We start from the raw sequence: 26,905 nt of genomic DNA, 5'->3' as shown, positions 1-26,905 counted from the left end.
AAAAAAAAACAGCCCTAACAAACGTACTACACGTACGAAGGGCTGACATTCAACAACACGCTTAGTTTCTGCCATCAAACGATCAATCGGGCAATATCTGAACCGCATGTTGGACCTAAAAGTGGTACAGTTTCACAAGTGTCGCTTTAAGAAGCGCTCCATAGCATCGTTTCCATACACAAAGTTATTTTGCATCAATTGCCGCCCATGGTTTGGTGCTACCTGCGGCAGCCGCTGCCGCCCAAGATATGGTGACTGCAACGCTGCGGCGTTGGTTTAGGACAATGTTTTGATCGGCCTACGCCTCACGAATTAAAGTTTTTAGGAAAAGCCGTCACTATGCCGTGTAACTGTGGGCTACAGCGCCAAGTAATTTCTCTGTCACACTTGGTTTTGTAACTGATGACATCAAATTATTCATGCAGCACACATCAGTTTCTCTATCCGAACTAGTTCAATGTGTATCCTTGATGTACGCAAGAAATGCCAGGAGCTCCCGGCAATTTGGCGTAGTGAGCTGAGAGGCCTCATTCTGACAACGATCGAACTGCATTATTATTCCAGGGGGCGCTGGTTAAAAGAAGTGTTCCACATATGAAGATATTGAAGCAAGCATAAGGTACGTTGACATAAGCTCAGCTATAACTATTGGTGTACTTTAAATGGAAAAGACTGCTCTAGGCAACATCATTCCTCCTCTATTCCTCTATCCTCATTCCTCTAAACTCCCGAATGCGTCGCCATTTTATTGCGTCATAGGACGTTTGTATGACAATAGTTACTTATACTTCTTCAATCTCCTGAGAGGTGGCCGCAGCGGTGCTGAATATGTGCTGCGCCGAATATTGCTAGGTGCCTATATTATGGCCCTTTCTCGTGGTGTTCGTGCATGTCTGTCTGTTAGTTTAAGGTGCTTAGCTGTGCTCATATGCGCGGCTATAGCACAGTTATTAAGTTATTTGATAACTAGTCTGATTTCCGTGATAGCTAGGGAGAATGTATAACTTATGGTAGTATCTATCACAAAGCAAAATTCGCGTTGACAGTTTGGAGGAGGAGGTATTGGCCCGTCTACGAATTGGACACACTACATTCACACATAGTTACATATATCCAAGTTACCCTCGTTCTTACGGTCAGCCGTGCGATCATTCACTTTCGGTTAAACATACTATTATTGGGTGCGCCAAACATCAACGACATCGCAAACATATCCAGGCCTAATGTCGTAGGCACAATGTCGAATTTTCTTTAAAAGAACGTCCTTGCCGAAAACCATTCTCGATTGCTTCAAGCGATGTAAATGTCAATAAACGTACGTGTTTAATTTCTTCACACACGTAACTGCAATGATTTGAAATGATATCTTTCAGGCCTGAAATGGCCCGAACGAGCCGAAGCGCCTCAAACAAATAGACATCGTGTTAGTATCTGACCCTCTTAACCTTCTTCTTCTTCTTGCTTTACCCTCTTAACCTTCTTCTTCTTCTTCTTTCTTCTTCTTCTTGCTTTATACTGCACCCTCGGCACCATAGTTACTCGGGGCAGGCTGCGTGCGCCAGCTACGAATGGGCCGAGAAGCCACCTGGGGGGGGGGGGGGGGGGGGACCCCCACCGGGCGCCTAGCGCCTATCCCGCAGAGGGTCTCTGCGTGGGCTAAGCCCGGCAGTTGGCCCCCAGGCGCGTGATGTCCTGCCCCATCGTTATCCAGTCTCCTTCATTCAATAGCCATGACATAATTAATACTGGTCAAAAGGGCTCGAATCCGGATAATCCATTGTTAGTCATGTTAGAATCTTGTATGACTTGTCCAACATTGGTTGAGGGCCAGTTGACGGCCGTTATATCTGGAAATCGTGCTCACGAACGACAAAAATGAACGACTACTTAACTATGTTCTTATTGACCTTGAACATCGCATGGCCAGTAGAATCACATAATTTGAATGACGCTGTTTTGGCGCCATGAACGCCTGGGTAACCTTGAATGACTCTGCACACATTCAGGTAGCTAAGAAACTGGAGGGTTTTGACCTTAAGAAGGACAGGGCTGTAAATTGCACCGAATGAACTTCAAGATGGGCTATTTCAGTTCAAAACCATGCACGAATTCAGACCACTCCCTGTAGAGATAGACGGGGAGTAGATGTTGGCCTACCCCAGGTTCGGCACCAACCCTTGACACTAATCTTACCACCCGCCCTGCCTGAATTCAGCTATAAATGAAATACGTGGACTGTTAGAGTTCGTTTAAACGATCTTCAGATGTTACTAGGGAGGGACTGCCTACAACTTCGTTTGGCAGTCCGTTCCAATGATTTACTAATTTTTGACTAAATGGCATCCGCCCTCTCATAGTTCTGTTCCTACCTTTTGTTAATTCAAACTGGTTTCCTCTAAGTCTCGGCCTCATTTCCAGGGCTCATTGTAGATCTACCTTGTCCCTTTCATGACCTTGAACATTTCTGTCAAATCCCCAGTAAGTCTATGACATTTTAGTGAATATAAAGCCAAGTCCAAGGTTTTTAAGCGACATTATGAGGGATGTATTGTCTATATTGGCAAGCACATCTTCAAACGTGACTTAAAATGAACACAGCTTCGAAACGTCGAGTTTTGCCAAAACAGCACATACCTCCTTGATAACGTCGCGCAACCAGGCTGTCCCGATGTGATGAACGTTGTTTCGAAACCGACCTTTGGTTGGTTTCGAAACAAGACCTCTCAACTCACAAAGCTGATGTCTATGCCCTGTGTCCAGCCCAAATCTGACAACTACAACTACAAGTCCTTATGATCCCCGCGGCGGGATCGGTTCGAGCGCCTTAAGGCGCCTGCTTTTTACCTTGACTGGGACAGACAGCGACCGCGCTAAGTGCCAGGTGACGTCAGAGGACAGGGCGGACTGTGCCGAGCTGTGCGGCACACCAGGCTTACGGCGCAGAACACAGGCGCTGAATCGGGATTTGCCGATCGGATGGTGAGGTCAGGGCTCGCACAACAAGCACAGTTTAGAATGGGGATTGAAATCCTTGCAATTGCACGATGCACGCAAATACACTTACGTTATTCGGACGGAATCTTTAAAAAAACGAACTCGTTCTCCAGTCTAAGGAAGTTGCTTTGAAATTTTGTGCTGCGGGCCAAGCTCACGTGCAGAAATCCTCCTGCCAGCCAGAGGGAAACACATCTTCTCTCGTCCTTGCCCAGGCTTGTGTAGATTGCGGCCCGGGATGATTTCTATCTCTCCTGAATGCGCACCGTCTTTACAAGGTCATCCCCGGGGAGAAAAACCCGTTTTAAGACCGTGAAACGAAATGGAATAGGAGCCACCGGCGTAGTTAATCATGATTTAACCAGAAGTGTTGCGTCAGCACCTTCATTTTCCTCACAGGCGAAACGTCAGCGAGCACCAGCTTCTCCAGTTGCCGTTGGTACTTTTCCGTCCGTGTGGGATAAGCCAGGCGCCTGCCTGCTGCCCCAGCGTACCGTCCGCGAACATCCCGGTGCGCCGAATGAAGACATCGGCTGCCCCCCCCCCCCCCCCCCACTTAGCTGTCCTTTCTTGCTGACGTCATTACCCCACAGCATAAGACTCGGCTCTCACCATGCCGCCAGTTCGCGACCCTGCACATGCTATGTTCTACCAGGCCGGCAGTGCGACGCCTTTGAGACCGTCTCGGTGTTTTAAGGAGTCCGAAAGAAATACGTTTTAGTGTCCCCCAACGACGTACCGCGAAGGCCATTGCATTCGTAGCATGTCGGGCCGAATGAAAATGATGTCGTGCCGTCCTTAACAGACGAAACAGACTAGCCTGACAAAACACCCGACATGACTACGAGAGGGCTGCTGCCGATTAACAAACAACGGACGTTTTCCACGATGTAGAATGATAGGTAAAGGCGCTTTAAGTTCCAGAGCAAATTTGGTGCAGGATGGGGTCAATATTTCCGGCTGAGAAGAGTGAGCTGCGCGCTGCACAACAATGCAATCAAGTTCTAAACTGCAGATACTTCAAGCACTGATAAACAATAAGGCTCACACTGTTTAAGCCGTTTTTATGTGATGACCCATCCAATCGAACTGTCAGTACAAGCCTTATGGCCCATACATATTTCTCACTTCGGGAAATCTATTGGCGTCGAGCCAAGAAATCGTTCACTGCGTTCGTTAAAATCGCCTTTCCATGCCAGCCCGATTTGGCCATGACAAATTTTCGACAGCTATCGAAGACATAAATGTCCGAGATCAAGGTTGATAACATGGTCACTGACGAATGCTCTGTTATTAAGAGCTGCTTCGCTCGCGACTCCCCGCCTAACAGCTCCGCGTGTGCGTCGATGAGTGAAATGGTGGAAGGTTATTGTCATTTTCCAGTTGTCTGGGTGGGTCGTGTTATTCCGCAAAACCGCATTCGATTAGATTGGCGAAATTTAACTTGCACAGGCAGGACACATTTCGCGCTTGCTTTGAGAGCCTTAAGAATCTTTATAAGCTGTAAAATTGCACCCTTGCAGTATTAGCTCATCACATCCTTTGGAAGCTGTGATAACATGAAATTTATCTGTAATTTTGAGGGTGGGTCATGTGTCCATGACAAGTGCTTGCATGATATTTTATTTCTTACTCCGTGTTCAGTCATCATGCTATACACCGTGCGGTTCTTTTGCCTGACGATGCAGGCGTTGCTAGGGGCAAAACGCTTCGCAAGTCAATATGAGAAGCGTAAGTGAACCAGCAATATATCATGAAGGAAGAGGTGAGTCCATGTCGACTAATGAAAGTGAAAAAAGGACTCATCTTCCGTTGCCATATGGATTTCATCACACGCCATGCCAGCCTACGAACGCTGGCGAGCCTTGCAGGGTGCAATGCTACAGCAATCAGAGACGGCACATCCAGCAGCTTTTTAAAGCTAAAGAAACGGAGTAATTTATAAGATATGTTGGGAACGCGAGCATCGGGTATGTTAGTCTCGCACCCGATGCATGCCAAGTTGTTGGGCATATGTTGGTCAACGTCAGATAATTTTGATCACCCGAAACGTTTTTTTGTATTTTATCACTCTGCAGTGTCGGCTCGCCCAGCTTCATGGTCGCTCATGCCCCAGCTAAACGTCACAGCTCGACAAAGCGTTTGATAATCAAAAAGCGCAACGAGTAGCAGCACAAACACGACCTTACGTAACAGGCTATCACGTCCCACCTCTGGCCTCGGTCCACACCTGACTTCCGCCGACCCAGCCAGCGCACCCGACCCCGCTGGTGACCCGTGCGCCGGCGGCCGCCCGTTGGCTAGCGTAGCCACGATCCCCTGCCGCACGCTGCGCCGCCGAGCATACCCCCAGGCTGCGCCCGCGTTTCGCGGAACACGGTACGGTCTCAAAGCTCGTACAATCTCGACGCTACACATTCTTAACATGGAATTGCTGTCATTTTGTAATGCTCGAGCTCTAAGAAATACAGGATGTATTCAGCTTTCCATCATCAGCTTCTGATCATTTGTGTTATGTATTGTGCGCAAATGCCGCTTTGACGTAACTGGGCTTAACGGATGTGCGAGAGTAAAAAGGCGAGTTTAATCAATAAACCAAACCATGCGCAGGATGAAAAAATGTCTGCCCCTTATTTAATGCCAACTTTGGGTGTCTGCAGCGCAAAAGATATGCAGCAGCCTGGGAATTTCCAGGCAAACGTACCAAAACTTGGTTTGCATTCCGCTGAATGTGACCTTTGTTTTTTCCTACAACTGGTTTCCTAGAAAGAACAGCTCCAATTCGAGGCAAAGCGCTTATCGCGCTTTTTGAAGCCGGTCCTATTGGTCACCAGTCTACGTTTTATGTACTTCCAATAATTAAGGCGTCTGTTGAAATAGTCGTGCCACTCTAGATGCAACTAAAAAATAAGTACCTTCTATTAATGTACACAAAGTACCGTCTATAGCCTCTCGTCCGCAAGTGTCAGGCAACGCCACTATGGACAAAACCGTATTTTTGCGTGTCGGACCGCATTCGACTAACAATAAACGAGCCCCATTTCGTCGATCATGTCAGGACGTTTTACCGAAATGCTCTGCTACGGACTATAACCAATGCTAAGGTTCTCACACAATTGCAGCTCCAGATCTGCTTGTAATGGGCATGGAAATGCCCGTGCAATACAATGCGACGAGCAAGCACAATTGCAGAGTATCATGCGTTGCTTCATCCGCAGCAACATGATCGTGTTTAAAAACTATTGCTTAGAAATTTCGAGGCGCATATCAAAGTGGTTGAAATTAAATCAGGGTTGTAGGGATAAATCAGAGATAAATCAGGGTTTTCAGGAGGAATCAGATCAGCCTTGTGTATTGAGTCTTTTGACGTTGAGTCTTTTGGTCTTTTGACGTGGTTATTTGGAGTGCACAACAAATCTGTGCGCTTTGTATCTTTTCGAATAATTTAAGCTTTTTCACAATGTATATTTTTTGGATAATTTAGGACATAAGCATTCCGACCAATTACGGATGCAGTCCAGTTTTGAGAACGATAAATATACGATATACACAAACAAAAACCTAACCAAACACTCACACACACACATGTACACCCACCCACACATACACACACACGCACACACACCCGCACACACACCCGCACACACACCCGCACACACACCCGCACACACACCCGCACACACACACACACACACACACACACACACACACACACGAACACACACACACGAACACACACACACGAACACACACACACACACACACACACACACACACACACACACACACACACACACACACACACACACACACACACACACACACAGTCGCGCATCAAGTCATCAAGAATTCCACGTGTGCCGGCGAACCTAAACAAATCAGATCGAAATGATTCTGTTGGATGAAAAAAGTCAGTTGAGGGAAAATGATGCAAAAATTGATTACAGACAGTGGGTAGTCGTGCAAAAAAAATCCGTTTCTGACAGTGTTGACCCTAGCGAATGGCTGGTGGAAAATACCGACATGCAGAGAACGTCGGACGGGTGTAGCCAGACTGAACAGTGATGTCCGGTGAGCGCAGTCAAGCCTGTGATGAAACACGATGTATAGAAATAAGATGTCAAACTGACTGAAGCGTGTCTTGATAGATGATGTTTTGAAGAAAGCGAGAACATGCTCATAATCCAGTGGAAGACACCGAGACTGGCTGCTCGAGCCCAACCATATGAGAAAGCGGTGTTGTAGTCTTTCGAACCGGGCGAGATGGGAAACGGCTCACCGCTCCAAATAGCGTTACCGTACTTTATCAATGGTCTCACATGAGCGTCGAAGGCACGAAGCAAAGCCTTGTGATTGAACCGCGCCTGACGAGGGCGCGACGGCATTTGCGCGCTTTGCATGAGAAGGCTCAGCATCCTATTTGCTTTTGAGACAACTGAATCTATGGGATTGACAAAGGTGAGTTTGGTGTGCAGCAAGACGCCAAAATCGCGAGTCTGCTGGCAGCTATCCAAGCGGTGACCGTCCTGTGCGTGTGAATAGTAAACAGGTGACGTATGGAGGGTGAATGAGATGGTATTGCACTTAGTTGGGTACAATTTCAGTCCCTAGTTTTTGGACCATTCACAGAGGCGATCCAAATCCGCCTGAACGGTGCGACAATCTCCTACGTTGTCAATGCGGTGATAAATTTTCACATCAGTGTACATAAGGCACTCATTCTCAATTTGGTCGGGAACATCAGCCAGAAAACATGCGAACAGCATCGGTCCTGGTATGCCTGCTTCCGGGACATCAGATCGCGCTGGAATCCAGTCAGACTGGTTCCCGTTCAGCACTGAGCATTGTGAACGATTGCTGAGGTACGACTCCAGCCAGCTGTACGCACGGACAGTGATACAAAAAGAATAACGAAGCTAGCGCAGCAGAAGAAGGCGATTCACGCTGGTGAATGCTGAAGAGCAATCGGTGTAAATTGCATCTGTTTGTTTACCTTTTGAAATAGATGTCCAGCAGTGTTGAAGAAAGCAAGAAAGACTTGCGATCCAAGAGCGCTTTGGAAGGAATCCGTGCTGGGATGAGGGACGGGCGGCATGACAGACATGTAACAGCCTATCGCTAACAATTTTCTGATATTTTTGAGCGGATAGGGAGCAATGGTACAGGTCTTTAATTTTCAGGCAGCTTTTTGGACCCCTTGTTATGCACCTGTATCACATTCGCTTGCTTCCACTTGCTTTTTTTTGCTTTGCTTATCAAGCTGTTTGTTAATTTTAAACGGGTTCGGCTCATTACACCGTTTTGTTTTAAGAAGTAGGGCTTATTCAAAACCTCGAGTAATTCCACTCTTTTCGTATCGCAGAGACTTTTAAAAAAGTGCCAAGCATCAAATGAGTCCGAAATAACGATGAAGACACCACATTCAACTGCTTAAGTTCCTACCCTTTTTACGAACCCTACTCTTTCCATAAAGAGCACTAGACATCTAAAACGCGAAGTATGTGAAGGCCTTTCGAGCAGCGCGCGAGTGTTTTTTTTCTGGGATGTCGGATCATAGATCGCAAGGAACGAATATAACTGCTGGTTTATTTTCCACCAGGTTATTTTTTGCATTTCTTGAGCACTGATAGTTTTAAATTTCCCTTTAACGCACAAATTGGCTGAAGGTTTTACTAAGCTTACAAAATGGCGTTGCGCTACACAAATATTCTGGTTTGGGCGACGGTGCGGAGGGCGGCGATATGTTCCGCCGGTTGCGGTGGCCGCGTGGGTTATCCTGGCTTGTCTCGTGAGCTCAAGCGCCGAGGTAAGGTATTGTCTGTCCCATCACAAAGAACGTTTCTACGTACTCGGTCTCCTTTTGCTGAAACTTTGCGCAGTGTCATGTCATTTAGTAGGGGGCTTGGTCCAGCGAAGGCCATAGTTCAGGCGCTGCGCCACTTTATTCATCGAAATACTGCAAGGGCATTGCCAATCATATCGCATACGTCGTATGGTATGCTTACTCACGTAGACGTTTTCAAGGTCATGAAGTGTTCCTCTTTTTGATAGGTCTCCTTCCACGTATTATTGGCATTGATCTTCGTGGTGTTATGCTCGTTTGTCGCCTGGTTTACCAGCTGATGTGCCATGTTAGTCAACTCGTTTGCTCTATGTTTCGACAGGCTAATTGTGTCGATACAAGCAATTTAGTGCTTGTAATCAATTTTTTGCCCTGACGTATGCGTACCACAAATAACCTAAGCATGTCGTAAAAACTGCCTAGGAGCAAAATTTGCAAGGAAAAAATATTTACCATATCATGCAGTCTTGCTTACTGTGAGATGTCTTATTGCCCAAGATGCTGCACGATAATAACAAGACAATGGTAGTTGTAAGATGATAATGTTATGAAGCAATGCCTAGATACCTATTATCTAAATAATAGATATGTAGCGAACTTAATATAATTGTAAACATCGCCCTCGTGTGAAAATCATACGGGTCAACAAGCGTAGTGTTCATCTTATATCGCTTTCGATATTTATGCATTCAATGTAACCGTGTGTGTGGTCGGTTTTCACGCTCCCATTTCATTAAGAGAGTGACTGATTATACTTGAAAATCTGAAATATATTTTGCAAACGCTTACCATAACACGCAGGATTTTGCAGGCGCCTTGTGCGAGTGACATGTTTTCGCCACTTCGCATGGAAAAAGTGCCTGTGATGGCATTTGTGAAGCCACGAAGCCGGCCACTCGCCCAGGGACTCTCAAGCGACCGTTTTCGCAACGAATTCGAACTGCCGAGGCAATGTTTGAAGTTCCTGCTATCAAAATTTTTCAGCGTCATACAAATTATTTATGTCCCAGTGGAAGAGGTGACGAAAGCTACCATTGACTGAAGTGGATCTGCCACGGCTGTTGCTGTGCAAGGCACAAGGCAATGTCTCAGCTTCTCGCCCGTGAGTCATCAGACTATATTCGTCCTCGAGCAGCCTTTAGAACACGGCGGAAGGAAAGCGAAGCTTCTTATGGGAGCATTCGACGACTGGAGGCATTCGACTCGACTCTGTCGCCGAATCACTTCACCACGGAAGTCGGCGGTGACTGGTCTCTGGAAGCAACCTGTACAGTGCACATGGCGGTCTATGATTTGCACAGTGTAAAACACAACAGTAAGTTGCATTGCATTGGATTGTTGTATTGTTGTAGCAAGCAGCGGTATTGGCGTCCAGGAGAGATGTGTCGAGACGTATGAAAAGCATTCCTCGTGATCAAACCTGCGTCATGTTTGGACGTCAACATGCAGCAGCCTGTGACGTCAGCAGTGACGGCAGCCTTTGCTTCACGTAAAGTGATAATGCCTTCCTAGGTCACCTCGTGAGTCTGGCCTTGCATTAACTGCTTCCAATGCGTTAGGAACGTTCACAAAGCACAGCAGGATAATTCTGCTAAGCATCCCCCTTAGGTAGAACTAGTCAAACTATGTACAGGATCTCAGTAGTGATATTTATCTTGAACTGGAACCCGAGCATGCCTAGATTCTTGCTCAGAATAGCTCATCCGATCGATTGTCGTTGACGGATCTCGATAGGTATCTCCACCCAGTCCAAAGATATTGAGAGCAAGAACATTGATTGCTTGTTATTGAATTAATTGCCTAGAATAACATGAACAATCGACTGGCATTGACCGCGTGTAGATATCTCCATTTAATTCGAAAATGTGCGGAGAAAGCGCTCGAAGGGCCTTTTATACGTTTCGATCTTCAGTAAAAGCTTAACATTTTAGCATGCAAAAGGTCAAGATACGCCACGAAAAGAAGGTCACTAGGTCACGAACTTAAAATTATAAAACAGAAAATTTTGAGAATGCTGCAAGTTTTCTTTCGTTATTGCAAGTTCGCTGATGTGCAGTTTTATGGGGCTTAAGCCGTTCCGCTGCAAGTTATGGGCCATAAAAAGAAGTGTCAGCAGCATGACCTCTCAAAACCGCCCAAGGCTATAACTTGGTGACCGTTCCTCGGCTAGGTCTAATATTGGCGCAGTCGTCTTCAGAGCTTCGGACTCCCTCATAGGCGCGGCTCAGATTTTTTTCGAAACATGAGCTTGTAAAATTCGGAGTTTTTGGTCGCTTTGTTCTGAAATGGGATTTATGTCAGAAGGCTCAGTGATCCTGTGACACGCCAATGACGTCACGGTCCCGGCGAAATCAAACATTCCCCCCCGGCTACAACCCAATATTGTCCAATATTTGGTCAGGTATTGTGTATTTTCACCGCACGTCTGTCTCAGGGATGAGGATTTTGTTCGAGAAAGTCACGGCTTGTTAAATGCGAGCGCGTGATATGGGTTCTAGTCTGTCAAACGGGTTCTAGTCTGTTAACCGATGACGACTGAAGAAGTCGGCACAGATGCGTTCGGACCTAAGGCTTGGTTTTGTTTCCATTCTCTTCCGCTCATTTCGGCGAAATATTTATGCTGCGTCTGTAGTTATTGGCCTTCTGCAAAAAATCGTGTGCAGATACGCTTTGTTATCGTATCCAGCGCAGACTTCCTTGCGTCGTAGCCTGACACAACAAAACCGTCCGGCAATCGACATGGATAGCACCGCATTATGGTGATTGCCTCTCGCACTGCTCATTTTGGCCAGGAGTGCGAATCGTGTTGTGTGTTCCCGAGGGTATTTGGTACTTCGTATTTGCGGATTTATATATCGTTGGTTTTGCTCTACCCGAGGCCTTGTTTCCGCCTTGTTTGATCCTCTATCGACGAACGAAGACGCCGTCTTCAGTGACTACGCCTTCAGTGGATGTCATCTGGCCGATGGCAGCTATGTCGTGGAGGGCGAAGTGGTGTGCGAGGTAGATCTGTGGGACGCTATCGCCCCGTGGTCGCTTACTTTGTGATCATGCTCCCCACCCCCCCCCCCCCCCCCCCCACCCCCACCCCCCGCCTAAAAGCGAAGAATATGTTTGTCTTGTCGAGCGCCACGTCCTTCATATAAGTGAGACAGGAGGCCCGCGGGACGTGATCAAGCTCGCCAGAACCCTGGGCCTGGACGCGTGAGGTGAAGAACACAGTGATGACATATCAGTTTCCCATACCATGGTTCCGAGCTGACGACAATTGCGCGCTCAAGGATGGTAGGTTTAGTGGGAGTCGTGATCGAGAAACGCCCTCGTACATTTATTTCTTTACTTTGTTTTCATTGTGCATGGGCCGGCACAATGTTGGTGGAAAGCCACCATATTTACCGAATAGTCGGGAATTGTTTTGTTTTGTTTGGCAAACATGCGCGAGACATGTTTCTTCTTCGTCTGAGTCATATGACGCTTTATTTCAATACATAATGCAGTGAACATGTGACACCTGCTCGCTGAAGTCATGCTGTTGGCCGTGCCATACACGCTGGCCGTGCTTTAGCTTTCATGTAGATCAACTACTCAACGTTCGATGTGGAGTGACCACCAACGCAAAGGTCAACAACCGCAAGAAAACATGAAGATTTGCCGGTTTCAGATCCAGAATCTTTGGCTCTGGATCATGTGGGAACTGTAGGTGAGGCTGCTGTAGTGAGGTCCTAGTTCCTCGTCATGCAACGAGTCTTGAGGTTTCAACCGCTGAGCACTCATCAAAAGAAAGCCTCCGAGCTAGATCGCTTCTTGGGTTGAAGAGTGAGGTATATTTAACAGTAGCTCTCGTCTACTCACATTGGTGATTCAAGTGCTGATCAATTCTATACTGCTCAAGACTGTCCTCGATTGAGGAGGTGAAATCAGTTACGTTGGGCGCTTAGCAATCTCGATGCTTGATGTGGTCCAGGCTATTCTCATAGGGAAGCAAATCCTACTCGGTTTTGTGTTAAAATGCTATCTTTTTAGGAAGTAAGGTCTTTCAGGCTCTGCTGCTTAGAGGAATTCAATTGAACAAGGCTACCATATTATAAGAGGCAGTTTAGGAGAAAATAAATACTTATTTTCGATCGTTTTCTAAGGGGCGCTCCTGTCTTAACAAACCAAAAACGTGGATGTAGCATTTTAACCTACTCAAAGTGTGTTTCAGTGTTGGATGCACAATTCTAATCTGGATCCAGCATTGTTGTTCGTAATATGACGCACCGTTGGGGAGATATCGTCTGGCTCGCAAGCTGCGGCACGCTGACGACCGTGAAAGCATAGGGTAGATGACTGTAGGTCCTGGTATTCTCCCGAGTCAATGCTGGTCGATAGTGCTTGTTCTTGACGCACAATGGCTGGCCTAATTCAGCTTTTAATGCAATAAACCAGTCACAGCCCCCGGCCTCCGTATCCCAGCGCCAAGGGCTGATGTGAGTTGATGTTTAAACGGTGTTTGCCGCCATTGTTGGGGTCAGTCGGGGTCAGTTGATGGCTACCGTGGTGAGCAGACGCGAAAACACTTAGCGTGGACACATTTTGGCGGGAAAAACTCATCAAACGACTACTGGGTGGCTCGCGGGAGGGGCCTCCCAGAGTCCCGATAATAGGGCGTTGCTGCCCTGCCGGTGGAAGTGAGCTGAATGATCAGCTGCACGTGGGGACTTCTACGCTTGCAATCCTTACCAGTTTCTACCAAAGCTGCACCTGTTTTGGTCATAACAAGTCCAATACGCTTTCATGAAGCTATGGTTCTACTGAGAAGTGTTTGGAAACGCTTGAAAGATGCACTAAACGCCAGACTTCATTACTACGGGCCTACTTTGTATTCAATTAAATTATCGTGTCAACACCAGCTGTCCTTAGCGTGGTATTTTGAAAGCTTTGTTTTGGATGAAAGAGCAATAGGAGCTATGCTCGAGCTTTGTCAAAAACTTCATCAGCCAAGCTTCCCATCACCAAGCCGTCTGCTGGGGGTTAGGGCACATGGGTCAGTCGGTCGCTCTCTTCGGCCGTCACGCTTATTATCACGATTCTTCCTCGCGCGATAGACGGCTTCTGGAGCTCGCATAGATTGATTGGTCTGAAGCAAGAAAGGAAAAAAATAATAATGATTAAAAAAGTTAAGCAAAAAATGGCTGGGTAGTTGTTGCTCTTTAAAGCCTACCCTCAACGCAAACGATGCGTGAAGAAAATAGTTTTCAATGCCAGAAATCAAACGCTGGGCAAAGAAGATCTGAAAGATGCGTTAGGTTTCGAACACTTCAGGCCATCAGCATATGTCATACTGGCTTTGATAGCGTAAGAAAACTATTGTGATAATTAAATTACAATACCGATCAATAATTGGTTGCCGACGGGTGTCGTTACGTTTCATATTTTGCTACAAGCACATGGGAATGCAATTTGTCTTTGATCGGGCATGCATGGATTTGGGTCTCGGCTATGAATTTTGGTTCACCGTCGCCTTTCTCCGCCCGGGATTAGCGGTCAAGCAGGGTCAGGACCAGTTCCGGCAAATCTCCCCACATCTGTGGGTGAGCGGCCCGCTGAGAGTGCGAGATGAGCAATGGGCGTTTGATGACTTGGTCGGGGTGTAATTATTCATTCATTTTAGAAGGCTGGAGCCCCCTCCCATCTTTCGAGGGGAAATGAGTTAAATCCGGTGATAAGCCCGCTGTTTGTGTAGTCTTGGGGTGGGTTTAGAATTCGCCCTGCTTCCTATCTCTTTTGCGAAACTACACCAATGAATCTGGTTCAGGAGCTCCAACTGAGCGCGTCCCAACATTGCCAGCAATACCTTCGACTGAGCAAGGCAGCTGCTAGTTTGTTACTGGCTCGTATTGAAGATCGACTCAGAGAGCCGATGGCCCACCTCTGTCTGCCAACCGACGCTTCCGGAAGACTCAGGGCGACTCCCGGGACCGGGGCCCCGGGTCAGCGTTCCCCGTGGCGGCCCTCTCCATCCGTCTCGTAGAATCCGCCGCCCACGGGGCGGTCTGGCGGCGGCGCGCCCACTAACCGTGTTGTCGATACCGCGCCTGTGGTCCCCGACGTCTGGCTTGCGCACGATGGCCTGGTCGACGTACACCGTCAGCCTCACCAGCACCTGGATCAGCATGGCCACGAACAAGTTGCGGTGAATGCGCGTCCGATGGTTTTGCAGCTTCCTGGCGGGGATGGATGAGGTCAGCGAAGGCGGCGGCTGCGGCCATGCACGGTACGTGCGTGCTCCGCCCTGTCAGCACAGGGAAGACCCACAGATGTGGACTCGACGCTGGAACACCTGTCACAATGGAGCACGATGGGAAAGCTTGTTAACTTGGTCTCTTGTCTGGCTGAATTGAAGGGGGTGCCCGTGGGCATCTCACAGCAAAGGTTTGCTGGTGGCAGCCTGTGTTCCCGACCAGTGGCAGCATTGGTGTATACCCAGAATTCCACCAAGATCACAACATGGTCACAAGGCAGGTCTGGCACAAGGAAAGCAAGGCATAACAACTGGAAAGCAAGACATAACAGCTGCTTCACACATTCGTAAAACTTGCTGGAAATGCCACTGAGAGTCCCTGCCAGAGCTCGAGGGAAAAACACCATCTAGATGAACGTAAAGCCTAACGTTCCTCAGCCCACCATACATATTCAAAGGCGTAGATGGGACTAGAATGCATTCTGTGAACCAGTTCCTTCCTCGAACCCGTCTGTGACATGCCAAGCCTTCGCAACAGGACGATCCTAGCCCGACCAAAGAAAGTGAAGCGGCGCGCGGTGCCCGGTGTCGGGCCCCGACGATAATCGGGGAACAGGGGGCGACACACCAGGACACCACCCCTCCAGATTGAACGTTACGTAAGATTAGACCGCAGAGGAACACACGGCGTCGGCCCATTGAACGTCAGGCGGGCTCGGGATTCAGGGAATCGTCAGATGTGCGTCGGTGTATCAGCTGCTGCGGAGTCAGGGGCACGATTAATGGGCCCCGGCGCAGGGTGTGCCGCGTGCAGGGATACTGAGAACTGGATTGCGTTGGTTGCAACGCAGACTTCCACAGACAGAAGTCCGGAAGCAACGAAGACTTCCACAGGCGGATGCAGATTGTTCCTATTCACGTTTTCGCAAGCATTCCCTTACTTGAAGTGGAAGAAGATGAAGAGTGAGACGAGCAGGGAGAGCAGAGAGATGGACCAGCCGATGAGCTCCATTGTCCTGGTCCCCTCGGCGATCATGAACTTCAACTGAAACACGAGCAGGCGACATCATTAGGTAGTTGAACAGACAGCCAGGCGGCACTTCGGCCGACATCTCTTCGGCCGCCGAGCGCGACAGCCCAGCGGTACGCTGATCAAATGTCGTCAATAATGCTGCTACGACGCAGGCGGGGCTTAAGCCTTACGATTCAAGCCCATTCCAACGGCCTCAGCAGCAGGGTCTTCCTCTCTCGCACATCCTGTCGCTGCAGGCTGCCGTGGTCGCTTTTAAACAGTACTCGAGGTAATGAATTCAAACTGATCTGCTAATTGCAGTACTTAGTCGGAAACAAACACAGCTGATTGCTTTCCCTCTTTGCGTAGTAATCCACAAAGCCCGGCCCGGCGAGGCGTAGAGCTTCAGCCATAATCACAACTCTGAACCGATCTTCTGTCCACCGTATGCCACCTCGGAGGACGCGGTCGGGCGACTCTGCCTCTGCGTCCCAAAAGTGGCTCAACATGGCGCAGTGGCGCATCTCAAGGGGGACAGCGGGCCGGCAGTACGCTTGGCAGATACGCTGCGGCTCGATGAAAATACGCTGGCGTCAGCTGACCGGCCTGCTGCGTCCTCGCCCGGGGGCGTGCGGCGTGACGACGGAGGGCTGTCGCTCAGGGCCTGGCCGTGTGTACCAGCCGCGGCCAGCAAGCGACAATAAGTCGAGAGGGATAAGATCCGAAAAGGAAAAGCGACAGAAGACAAAAAGTCGACAGAGTCAACGCGAGTGAAAGTCGAAACGGAGTAAGCCGAAAGGCAGAACATCGGTCAGGGATAAAGGTCAACTTAGCTAAGTAAAAACGCTGGCAATCGAAATTATTTTAATCAGAAAAGTCACAGGATGCGGTGACACCTGGTATGGGAGGCGGCCCCGCGGACAGACAGATGGGACTAGATGGTAGTAGATGGTACTACATGGGACTAGATGGGGCTAGATGGGACTAGACAGGACGGGTGAGGACTGAACAAGCGGGCGGGATCTTGCGGGATCAGATCACACCAGAGGGGACCGGGCGAGAACAGACAACATGGGACCAGATCGGATGAAACCGGACGAGACTAGATGGGACCAGATGGGACCAGATGAGACCGAACCAGACCGAACCTGACGGCACCAGACGGGACCACGCGCGACTGTACGCGATCAGACAGCATCAGACGCCACAGGACATGGTCGCAAAGAACCAAACAGGACAGAACAGGACCAGATGAAACCAAACGAAACCAGTCGGAACCAGACGGAACCAGACGGAGCCAGTCGAAACCAGACGAAACCAAACGGAATAGGACGAGACCCGAGGGGACTGGACGGAGCACGGCGTTATCGGACGGGGTAGGACGGGACCGGCAAATTTTCAGGTAGCCCTTGGGAGAGCTGCTGCCTGAGGATCTAAATGAGCCGCCGAAACAAAGATCTCAACTGTTTCGCAGCATCAGTTGGTTTTCATTAGCTGCACGGTGGCATGCGGCTCCCGCAACCCCGACGTCTTACATTGCGGAGGGGAGGGAGCAGAGTAGCAGGGCGGCCGCGGGGCAGGGGGGCGGTATCTGTCGTGTGACTGTGTGGAAAGGGCGCTGGAACGTGCGTTATGAAGCCCTAAGAACACCACCATGGTGAGGCTCCGTTCCTGATACAGAACTATAGTATTTTAAATCAGCAAACAATTTATTGAGCATCTGGGCGTTTGGTCAGGGGCGTATTTTCGTAAAATGAATTGGGTGGGGCTGGGAGGATGACACAACCAATCTCCAAAACGAAAACGAATGTGTTTCTATCCAGACTAGGACCCAATTTCTTCCCAAAGTTGGGAAGGCTGGCTCCAATCCCTCCCCCTCTCTCCCAACTGAATAGCACGTTACATCCCTGTGTTCGACATTATCACTTCGGACCTCCCATGCCGAGTTCAGGGGCACTTGCCCACATACCCACCTTAGCCATATCAACTATACCAGATGGCGCAGTTTAACGACGTGATGAGAAAACATTGATTATGCTATCACTGTCTATACATGGCGTTTCAAGCTGTGCTCAGTAAAGACTTATAGTGATTCATGAACTTCCTTCCACCTTTTGTGCTTTTGGATTTTTTTTCCTTTTCTGTTTTGACTTGTCTCTGTCGACTTTATCACGCGGCCGGGTGGCCAGTTGGATACCACGGCTCGTATGGGGATCAGTTTGACCCACCTGATATCTCAGGAACTAAGAGAGCTAGGTTCACTAAATTCTCAGGGTGTATGGGTCTATACGTGCACTCACTTAAGTCAAATGTTGATGTTCCTAGGTCATGTCATTGGGGTCAAATAAAGTCAAACGAGGTCAAATTGTGGCTGGTCTCCAAAGCGCCCCCGAACCTAGATACCTGTTCTGAGCAAAAAAAGTCCCATGCTCATTCAAGGTCACTGACCTCGTTTAACCTTTTAAAGGTCATGGTGACCAAAATCATACAGGACTGCTTTGGGTTTTGCATTTGAATAAGGCAACAAAGATTACGCTAGACAGTATATTCCGAGTTACAGAATGTTGGCCTGGGTCATTTTAGATCATTTGCCTATTATGACCTTTAAGAAGTTTATGAAAGATGCCTAATGCGGTTCCCGTTATCAAAAAATTCGAAATGAGCACCAGAAACTTCCTCATACAGCAAGCTCTAGCATATCAAAACAGGTTGCTTTTGACCTTGATCTGACCTTCATACCTGACCCTAGGTCAATGGAATTTTTTCATTCAGTTATTGTGTTGCCTAATAGATTATCATCGCTGATATATATGGCTTCGTCTAACCTCTGATTCTTACTCTTTTACCCAGATTTTTACTCCTGCGCACTGTTTGTCCTTAGAATTTTTCTGATACGACATTTTCCCTGTACTTTTAATCCTTTTAATCGACTTGAATCCCTTTTCACCACTTTTTGTCATTTCGAATTTTTTCCGATCCCAGCTGTTATCCCAGTGGAGTTTTATCCATATCGACTATTTGCCGTCTAATTTTTTTCCATTCTATATTTTTTCCGTTCGACTTTTTGCCCGGACACCAGTGCGCTTTTTCTGATATCACAGTCTTTTTTCGCACATTACTTTTTTGTCAAGGGGATTCTTCTGGCTGAAAATATTAATGTTTCATGAGGCTGCTTTGTATTCAGCTACTCCGCTTTGATGAGCTAGACTTTCCTGGCTGCTCTGCAGCTTGCCGGTGTTGTTTGCTAGATAAGGTACAGAACTTCGGTCCTCCCACCGGGATGTGAGCCCGGATCTCTGGTATGCCCGTCAGCATGCTAACCGTTGTACTATAGGTCCCAACGAGTTCTCCGCCCTATGACTGGTTTTGATGTTGCTCATATCGCTGGCTGAGTATGTATGTTCAGGGTATTCTCCTAGCTGGGAATGTTTAGCCTTGCATGAGGCTGTATTTCATTTGGCTACTCCAGACTGGATGAGTCAGAACTGGCGGCCATTTTTTCGCTTGTCGATGTGGTTCGCCAGGAAACGCGGACAATTTGGCAAAAGGTGGAGAATACCCAGAAAAACAGAACGATGTATCCAACATAATAAATTGCATTTGTCTGCGCTCTGTCCATATTGACCTTCCTTCGTTGGCCTAGCTACATATCTCAAACACGGTTCTCGCACGTTTTATTGAGTATCGGTGAAATATGTAAGTCGCAAATCGTTTGAGACATAACACCACGAAATGTGAGCAAACCGCTATTAAACCCCGCCTACTCGGGTTTACCACCATGCCCTTCTGATTAAGCAGCAAACCTCATCACCATAATAGGTCATTGGGTTATGATCTCGCTAGAGAATGTTTGCAAAAGTCAATGCGTGGCCAACGCACCTCTATGCAATTTGATGCAGGTGCATACAGCCCGCTCCTAACCATACAAGCCAAGTCACTCCACAGAAGCCCGTTACTGACGTGCGGATGCCTGACCAACCCAAACAATGCGTCCGGATCGCTCACCTTGCGCTCCTCATCCGAGCCAAGTTTTTCCAGCAGGTTCTTCAGCACGGGCAGGAAGCAGTTGGAGTAGTTGGTGTAGCCTTGTGGTCGGCTGAAGTCGTCAGGACTCTTGCCCGACCACCGGCCGTCGTCGGAGCACGACTTGTAGGCGAACTCTGCGGGCAGCCCACCGGACACTGCAGGCGGCTTCGCTACACAGTGCGGCACCGAGTAAACTGCGCAACATCGATCACGGTGCCGCTTCCCCGGTATCTGAAGCCGCCGTTTGGAATAAGCAGCCAACACGTATTCAAAGATGGTGAGAGCGTTCGTATGGTGCCCAACAGTTTACCTTGGTACGCAGCGACTCATCGTGGCATTGGTGGAAAACATGACAGTTGACGTCAGTGCTAAAGCGAAACAGAAACTGTAGACAACTATTTCAGATCATGTTCTTCCTCAACATCAACGGAGAAAAGTTCGATAGATGTTGGCGCCGTCGAGTAGAGAATGTTGGCCGTCCACTTACTAGAGGGGTCGATGCCTTTGAACGGAGGGCAGGGCAGTTTTACCGTGCTGCCACTCTCTGACGGAGGCCAGCACATTATGTTGTCGAAGGTGGCCGCACAGAAGGGCTCTGAAAGCGAGAAAAGTCGGCGAGTCTTTGAATGGTCCCGACCTATCGCCTCTCGGGATATAATTATGCTGCTCTCAAGTCGCGTAAGTGTGCTTGCGCGGTCTCAGAGTGGCCAGGCACACAAGGCAGGGTCGGATCATGTTTTATAAAAGAACACGTGCCTGCCTCGACCCACGCCTGGTCAAGGCTGATGGCAGAACACGTGCCCGTCTCGACCCACGCCTGGTCAAGGCTGATGGCAGAACACGTGCCCTTCGCGGCCCATGCCTGGTCGTGGCTGATGGCAGAACACGTGGCTGTGCCGACCCACGCCTGGTCGTTGCTGATGGCAGAGCACACACCCGTCCCGGCCTATGCCAGGTTGTGGTTGATGGCAGAACACACGCCCGTTTCGACCCACGCCTGGTCATGGCTGATGGCAGAACACGTGACTGTCCCGACCCATGCCTGGTCACGGCTGATGGCAGAACACGACCCACGCCTGGTCCTGGCTAATGGCAGAACACGACCCACGCCTGGTCATGGCTGATGGGAGAACACACGCCCGTCCCGACCCAAGCCTGGTCGTGGCTGATGGCAGAACACGCAAGTACCTGATCCGTCCCATGAGTTCCGGTGGTAGTGGACGCAGCTGGCGTTGGATTTAATGCTCCAGGGCTGCAATCGGACCTGGACCGGTTCTTGTTCGTCTGAGGCGTTCATGCTGCAACAGACAGTAATGGTTACTTGACAGTAATGGTTACTAATGGCTGGTTACTAATGGCTAATGGTTACCAGACAGGAATGGTTACTTGAGCTGTCCGGTCAGGAATGGCCGGCAGCATAATATGGATATTCTTTTGCATGCCCTGCGGATACGGTATTTGTTAAACCCTTTCATTCAGACAACGTTCAAGCTCGCAGTGCAATGTTACGTTCATGGCAATATCGTGAAAAGCCCATTCATCTTGAATCTTGCTTGGGAGGGTGTCTGGAAGATGCTTCATGTTTCCAGCTGCCAAAATAACATTAAAAAGGACACTACCTGGTGATATGTGGTAACTGCGTTGTAGCTGGTGCTGCGAGGTGCCGCGGGCTTACGCAGTTACCTTAGTTACAGTGATGAAAAAATTCATGAATTGCAGTAACTGGTCGAATAAATGAATGATGTTGACTCGCCATTAGGCGAAAGGGACTCACAAACTATTGCATACACGTTGAGAAACGGGCTTTGAATATAGACAAAACACTGAAAGCTTTGGTTACTTAATGAAAAGGTTAGCTTTGTGTACATGGCCGGATGAAAATGAAAACACAACATTTTCTTCTAGAAAAATTTGAACCAAGATAAATTCGGGTGTTGGGGCGAGATGATACGCACATGTACGCTGTACTGCGCACAGTCTGCTGATTGCATGGCCGGCATATTGCATGACGATCGTGTTTGCTTTTCATGGCTGCTTGCGGAACGAATTTACATTTGCGTGTCTTATCGTAAGTAGTACGAAATTAAAATGGTTCATTAATGAAGGCATTGTGTTGACGTCGACACGTGCAGTGTACTGATGGGTTTTTGTTCAGTCGTATGTGTCCTGTGGCCAATAAAAGGACCCTGAAGTGGGGCAAATCCTATACTTTCAAATATAAATACATTCGCGGCGGTTTGTATTAAAAATGAAAGGAATTGACAGTCAGTATTACTGCGTTTTAATACAACTTGTGTTATTATTCGGCAAGGAATATACATACATTTCAGTCGTACAATAAAGCCTATTTGCATTGCTCAGTAGGTAAGTAAGGTTGTTAGTCAGTTGGTATTCATAGGGACCTTTCACTTGAACTTACATGTTACAACATTTTTAACCTTTGTACCTGATTGACGGGTGCATTGGGCACTTGTGCAAAGAACATGAATTCACTGAGACTTTGTGTGTGTGTGTGTGTTTGTGAAAAGGTTGGAATTCACAGAATTCCCAGGTTTAGACATTCATATTGGATACTGCAAAGCGTCGCTTATGTTGCGGTTTGCGCATACTTTAAAGGTCACGCATAAGCGTGAATGAGGCGTGCATATTTCACCTTTGACATGACATTTAAGCCTTACAGGCTTATATACCTCTTCTTTGGATTGCTAAATATAAGCTTTTTATATATTTGCAGCCTCTTGCACAATATCGTGCATTGTTTCTAGGCTTCGGCAACAGCTTCGTTTCGCGCAGAACGCCCCAAACCGCAACGCATGGTTCGTTTCTGTACATCATTTGTTACACTGGTATGTTGCGGAAGCTGGGTAGCAACACACCATACATGCTTGAACCTTGGTCGCATATGAACTGTGTGATTCCGTGCCCAGCTAGTCTTCCGCAAGTGCTCAAAAGTTTGGTGCGATTTCAAAATTTAATTTAATTGGTGGCGGCAGGTTTTTTTTTTAATTGGTGGTGGCAGGTCGAAGCTTGGCCAGAGCGGGGTGGTTAAAATTATGGAAAAGCTGCATCGACACTTGCATACCAGTGGTCATTTGCAATGAGGCCGTTGGATCAGAGTTGTTGCTAGGTGTTAAACGTCATTGTTCAATGACTATTTTTGTTTGCGTTTTAGTCTTTGACATACGCAGCAACTTTTCAGAATCTGCGTGCCACAATTTGTTCCTCGTAACATTAGGTAGCAAGATGAAATCCCTGAAAAGATGGTACTGAGTTGGGCAGTCTCCTAATAAGTCAAGGACCTGATTGTCGAACGCCAGGCAGGCGAACAAACCGAAACCCCTCAAAAGGGCTTGGTGCAAGTGATGTGGAGAGCAAAGCAGACCGCTGTACTTTCTGGGCACAGCAGATCGGGCATAATTCCGTATTTACGGGGCAGGCAAAGCCCTGAGATGGACTGTGCTGTTCCCTCGCCGCGGCAGCGAGACAGATGCTTTTAAAGGAATGTTTACCAGCCCTCAGTGCGCCCAATGGCCGCCGCGGTCAAAGCTACTTGCGCACTTCCGAAAATAATGCTGAACGTAATTGAAAGCCCCATCCTGAATGACACGAAACTAATGAGCTCATTGTCTAATCCTAAGTTGAAACTGATCATAATGTCAGAGCCGGGGATCGTCGCGCTCGGATACCACGGCCGCATGTGCTGGGTTCAGGTGGTGCAGTGTCTGAACTAGATGCGGCAAGGGGAGCTGCTGATGTTGAGGACGTTATAGCCATCAAAACATCAATTTTGGGCAAATTTTTGGAGTCAGCTTAATGTATCCACCAAGGAGCACACCAACCATCTCCTTTATAGCTGACGTTGCAGTCGGTATGTCCCATGTATGTGTAAAAACTTGAGAATGCAGAAGACCTAAACTACTATTGGTATTTATTTGTACCGTAATTTGTGAGCAGGTTTTTGCGGCAGGTAAGCTATAAAAGCGGGGGAGGTAGCAAGGCCTTCATGCAATGTAAGATATTGAACAACTACAACAAGATCAACAAAATCTCCACAAAAGCAAAACTTGCGTTCTGAAGTTCGTCACGTTAGGAACACGACACCAGACAATTCTTGGTCAACCAAGGCATAATAAACCTTGCTCAATGTCCGGCAAAATCAACACCAACGCAAAACTAGCCAGTAATCAGATGCTGCAAACTGCTCATTGAAGTTAACATGATCGCGTCAACCGGCCCGGCACCGCGAGGGTAACTCAGGAAGAGGTAGATCTAGCATTCATGTTCGCTGTATGATGTATTTGTTGAAGGGAATGCTTTACATGTGAAGATATTGAAGCGAGCATCATATATGATGAAACAAGCTCATTCATAGCTATTGGTGCGCTTGTGGAAAGTGGAAAAGACTGCTCTAGATAGCACAATTCTATGTTTAGTAAATATGCTGCTTAGTGCGGCATGTTTTGATTGCGTCATGGTACCTTGCACAACATTGATCAAGAGTCAATTGGAGGTTCTTACGTTTAGAATTCGCTCTAACCAATGCCAGATGTGAACGCCTCGACAATCATATCTTGCTTGACCTTGATCGCCGCATGGCTTATGAAATGGCAGGATCTGAATGGCGTTATTACGACGTCATCAATGCCAAGGTGACTTTGAAATACTTCCCCCGATATACCTTTCCCAATGTTCGAGGGCGCATGGTTCAAAAACAAGAGGGCTTACGTCATTAAAATGACAGGATTGTGAACAGCACCGAAAGGTCTTCAAGACAGCTATTTCCGTTCAAAATCCCATCTAAACACTCCTTCTAAGTTAATGCAAAAGCTTGGGTAACTCAGCAAACCACCACGTCGAGTCAGTACTGAAAAATAACTGGCGGCAAAGACGGTGGCGGCAGTTACGGCTGTAATTGAATTCGTGTCAGCGAATTGGGAAAAGTAAATAGCGCGGAGAAGATTTCGGTAGGAAGTTGCTAATTGAAACAACTGTTAGTCAACATCCGATGTTTCCAGACAGACGGATGCAAACAAGCTTGGAAATTGTCAACATGCACCGATTTCCTTGCATATCTGCAGTCATGTCCGCTGTAGTTTATCGATTTAGACCTTCGGTTTGTCGTTAAATGGCGGCATATAAGGATGCAGCCTAGAAATGCGTGGTGTAAGGGTCAACGGTAAAAATGTTTCGAAAAAACTTATCAAGCCGTGGCGAACAGGAGGGTTTTCTCTCTTGTTTGGTGTGGCTAGCTCACAACTCCCAAGTTGACCGTGTAAGAATATAGGCTCAATCCTAAATGATTCAAGGTAGAAAGAAATCCTAGAAACAAACGGAAATGCTTGAGGACTCCTCACAGTATTATAAAAAGCATCTAATGCCTCAGAAGATCTTTCAGAGAGATCTGACAATGGATCATGGACTAAACAGGATTTTTCTCCAAAATATTGAAATTACTCCTGAATTCCGCAAGGTAAGGTGTTAAAACGTCGTAGGTCTTAGAGATCTCTGGTCTTGCAATCCACCTCTGGTACCTAGGTGTCTGTCTGCCTCGCATGGGAAAAGCACGGACGGCTGGTGAAAAGGACGGTGTCCGGTTTCAGGAGGATATGTCGCAACTTCCTTCGTTTAATACAAGCATTTTCCCGTTGGGTCTCAGATAATTCAAAACCTAATTCACGATCAATTCTCAATTTGTCTCCTCAAGCTGCAGGCCAGATCAAAATAGCCAGCTCCCACCGGGGTCGGTCAGCGGCCATGTCCGGCATGAGAATACATGTCAAGAACACCAGGAAGAAGCGTTGGGCCGTCCCATCCCAGCCCGCAGGGACGCATGGGTCTGCTTGAGGGCCCTTGACGGACACACAAATAGCACTCCAGTCGATTGGTTCGGGAGCTCGCGCACGTTCGTGGCATGAGAGGTGTCGGCCAGACACGATGCGAGTAACTAGCAAGCAGACAATGCAACATACCTCGCGCTAGTCCCACCGCGCGGTCTGACAAGAGTAACTTTGGCATATTGCCGGTGGCAGTGAGCAGTCCTTCGTTGAAAGCGCCTCTCGGTAGCCAACGTTTTTGTTTTAAACGGATGGTCTTGGTCGTCACGCAGTCAGCTTACTCGCTCCAAACACGCCGTGCCGCGGCCGCGTGACCCCAAACCGCCGACCAAACTGCTGCATGCCGGCCCGGCCTGGTGTCTGACACGCTGTTGTCGCCAACAACAACGTCAGCAGCTGCATCGGAGCCGACTTACTACGACTTCAGGCGTCCGCCGCCATTCAAGTGTCCGCAATCCGAGACAGCAAAGGCCTAATCCCGCGTGCGTCATTAGAACCAGACTAGCGACTCCACGTTCTTGATTTTGAAACGGCAAGCCGGATTCACGATTCTCCCCCATTTGACATATCTGCACCGTGAAAATGTCCTTCCAGTGCAGATCTGATCGCTAGATGAAACTGCCGCAATATCGCAACGCCATTCAATCAAGGTTGTTCCGCCGATACGTCAAGGCTCAACGCACAAATGCGCTCAAAGTCCAACAACTAGCAAAAAGAACAGAAATGTTGAACACTCATCACGTCAATGCAACGTTCTCCTTATGCTAATAACAGCCCACTTACTATCTGGCATATCGGGTGCCCTTGAGCTCATTCTTGTCACGACCAGTACCTTTTATTTCATTTGCCATCCGTGTTGCATAAGAAGAAAATGAAAATTGAACTAAAGATTTCCCGACATCGTTCCGAGAACGCACACAGCGGGAAGAGCAGCGTCAGGCTGGAGGGAAGCACTATCCGACTGGAAACAAGCA

The 26,905-nt window shown here is 48.0% G+C and overlaps 1 protein-coding gene across 1 annotated transcript in view; it reads right to left on the bottom strand.

Moving 5' to 3' along the window:
- LOC119110034 (PDF receptor) overlaps positions 1 to 26,905 on the bottom strand; it is a 143,504-nt gene that overhangs the window by 82,770 nt on the left and 33,829 nt on the right. The window contains exons 2-6 of the mRNA XM_037233779.1: positions 21,286 to 21,395; positions 20,585 to 20,692; positions 20,077 to 20,231; positions 16,001 to 16,104; positions 14,895 to 15,042 (exon numbers count right to left, since the gene is read on the bottom strand). Of these exons, the coding sequence (XP_037089674.1) occupies positions 14,895 to 15,042; positions 16,001 to 16,104; positions 20,077 to 20,231; positions 20,585 to 20,692; positions 21,286 to 21,394 (624 nt within the window). The 5' untranslated portion in view covers position 21,395. The remainder of the gene's footprint in view (positions 1 to 14,894; positions 15,043 to 16,000; positions 16,105 to 20,076; positions 20,232 to 20,584; positions 20,693 to 21,285; positions 21,396 to 26,905) is intronic.

This window comes from Pollicipes pollicipes, unplaced genomic scaffold (assembly GCF_011947565.3).
Source record: "Pollicipes pollicipes isolate AB1234 unplaced genomic scaffold, Ppol_2.1 Scaffold_7231;HRSCAF=8579_pilon_pilon_pilon, whole genome shotgun sequence".
NCBI classification, from domain to species: Eukaryota; Metazoa; Arthropoda; class Thecostraca; order Pollicipedomorpha; family Pollicipedidae; genus Pollicipes; species Pollicipes pollicipes.
The sequence above is the reverse complement of the archived record's forward strand: the minus strand, read 5'-3'. Positions and strand labels throughout refer to the sequence as shown.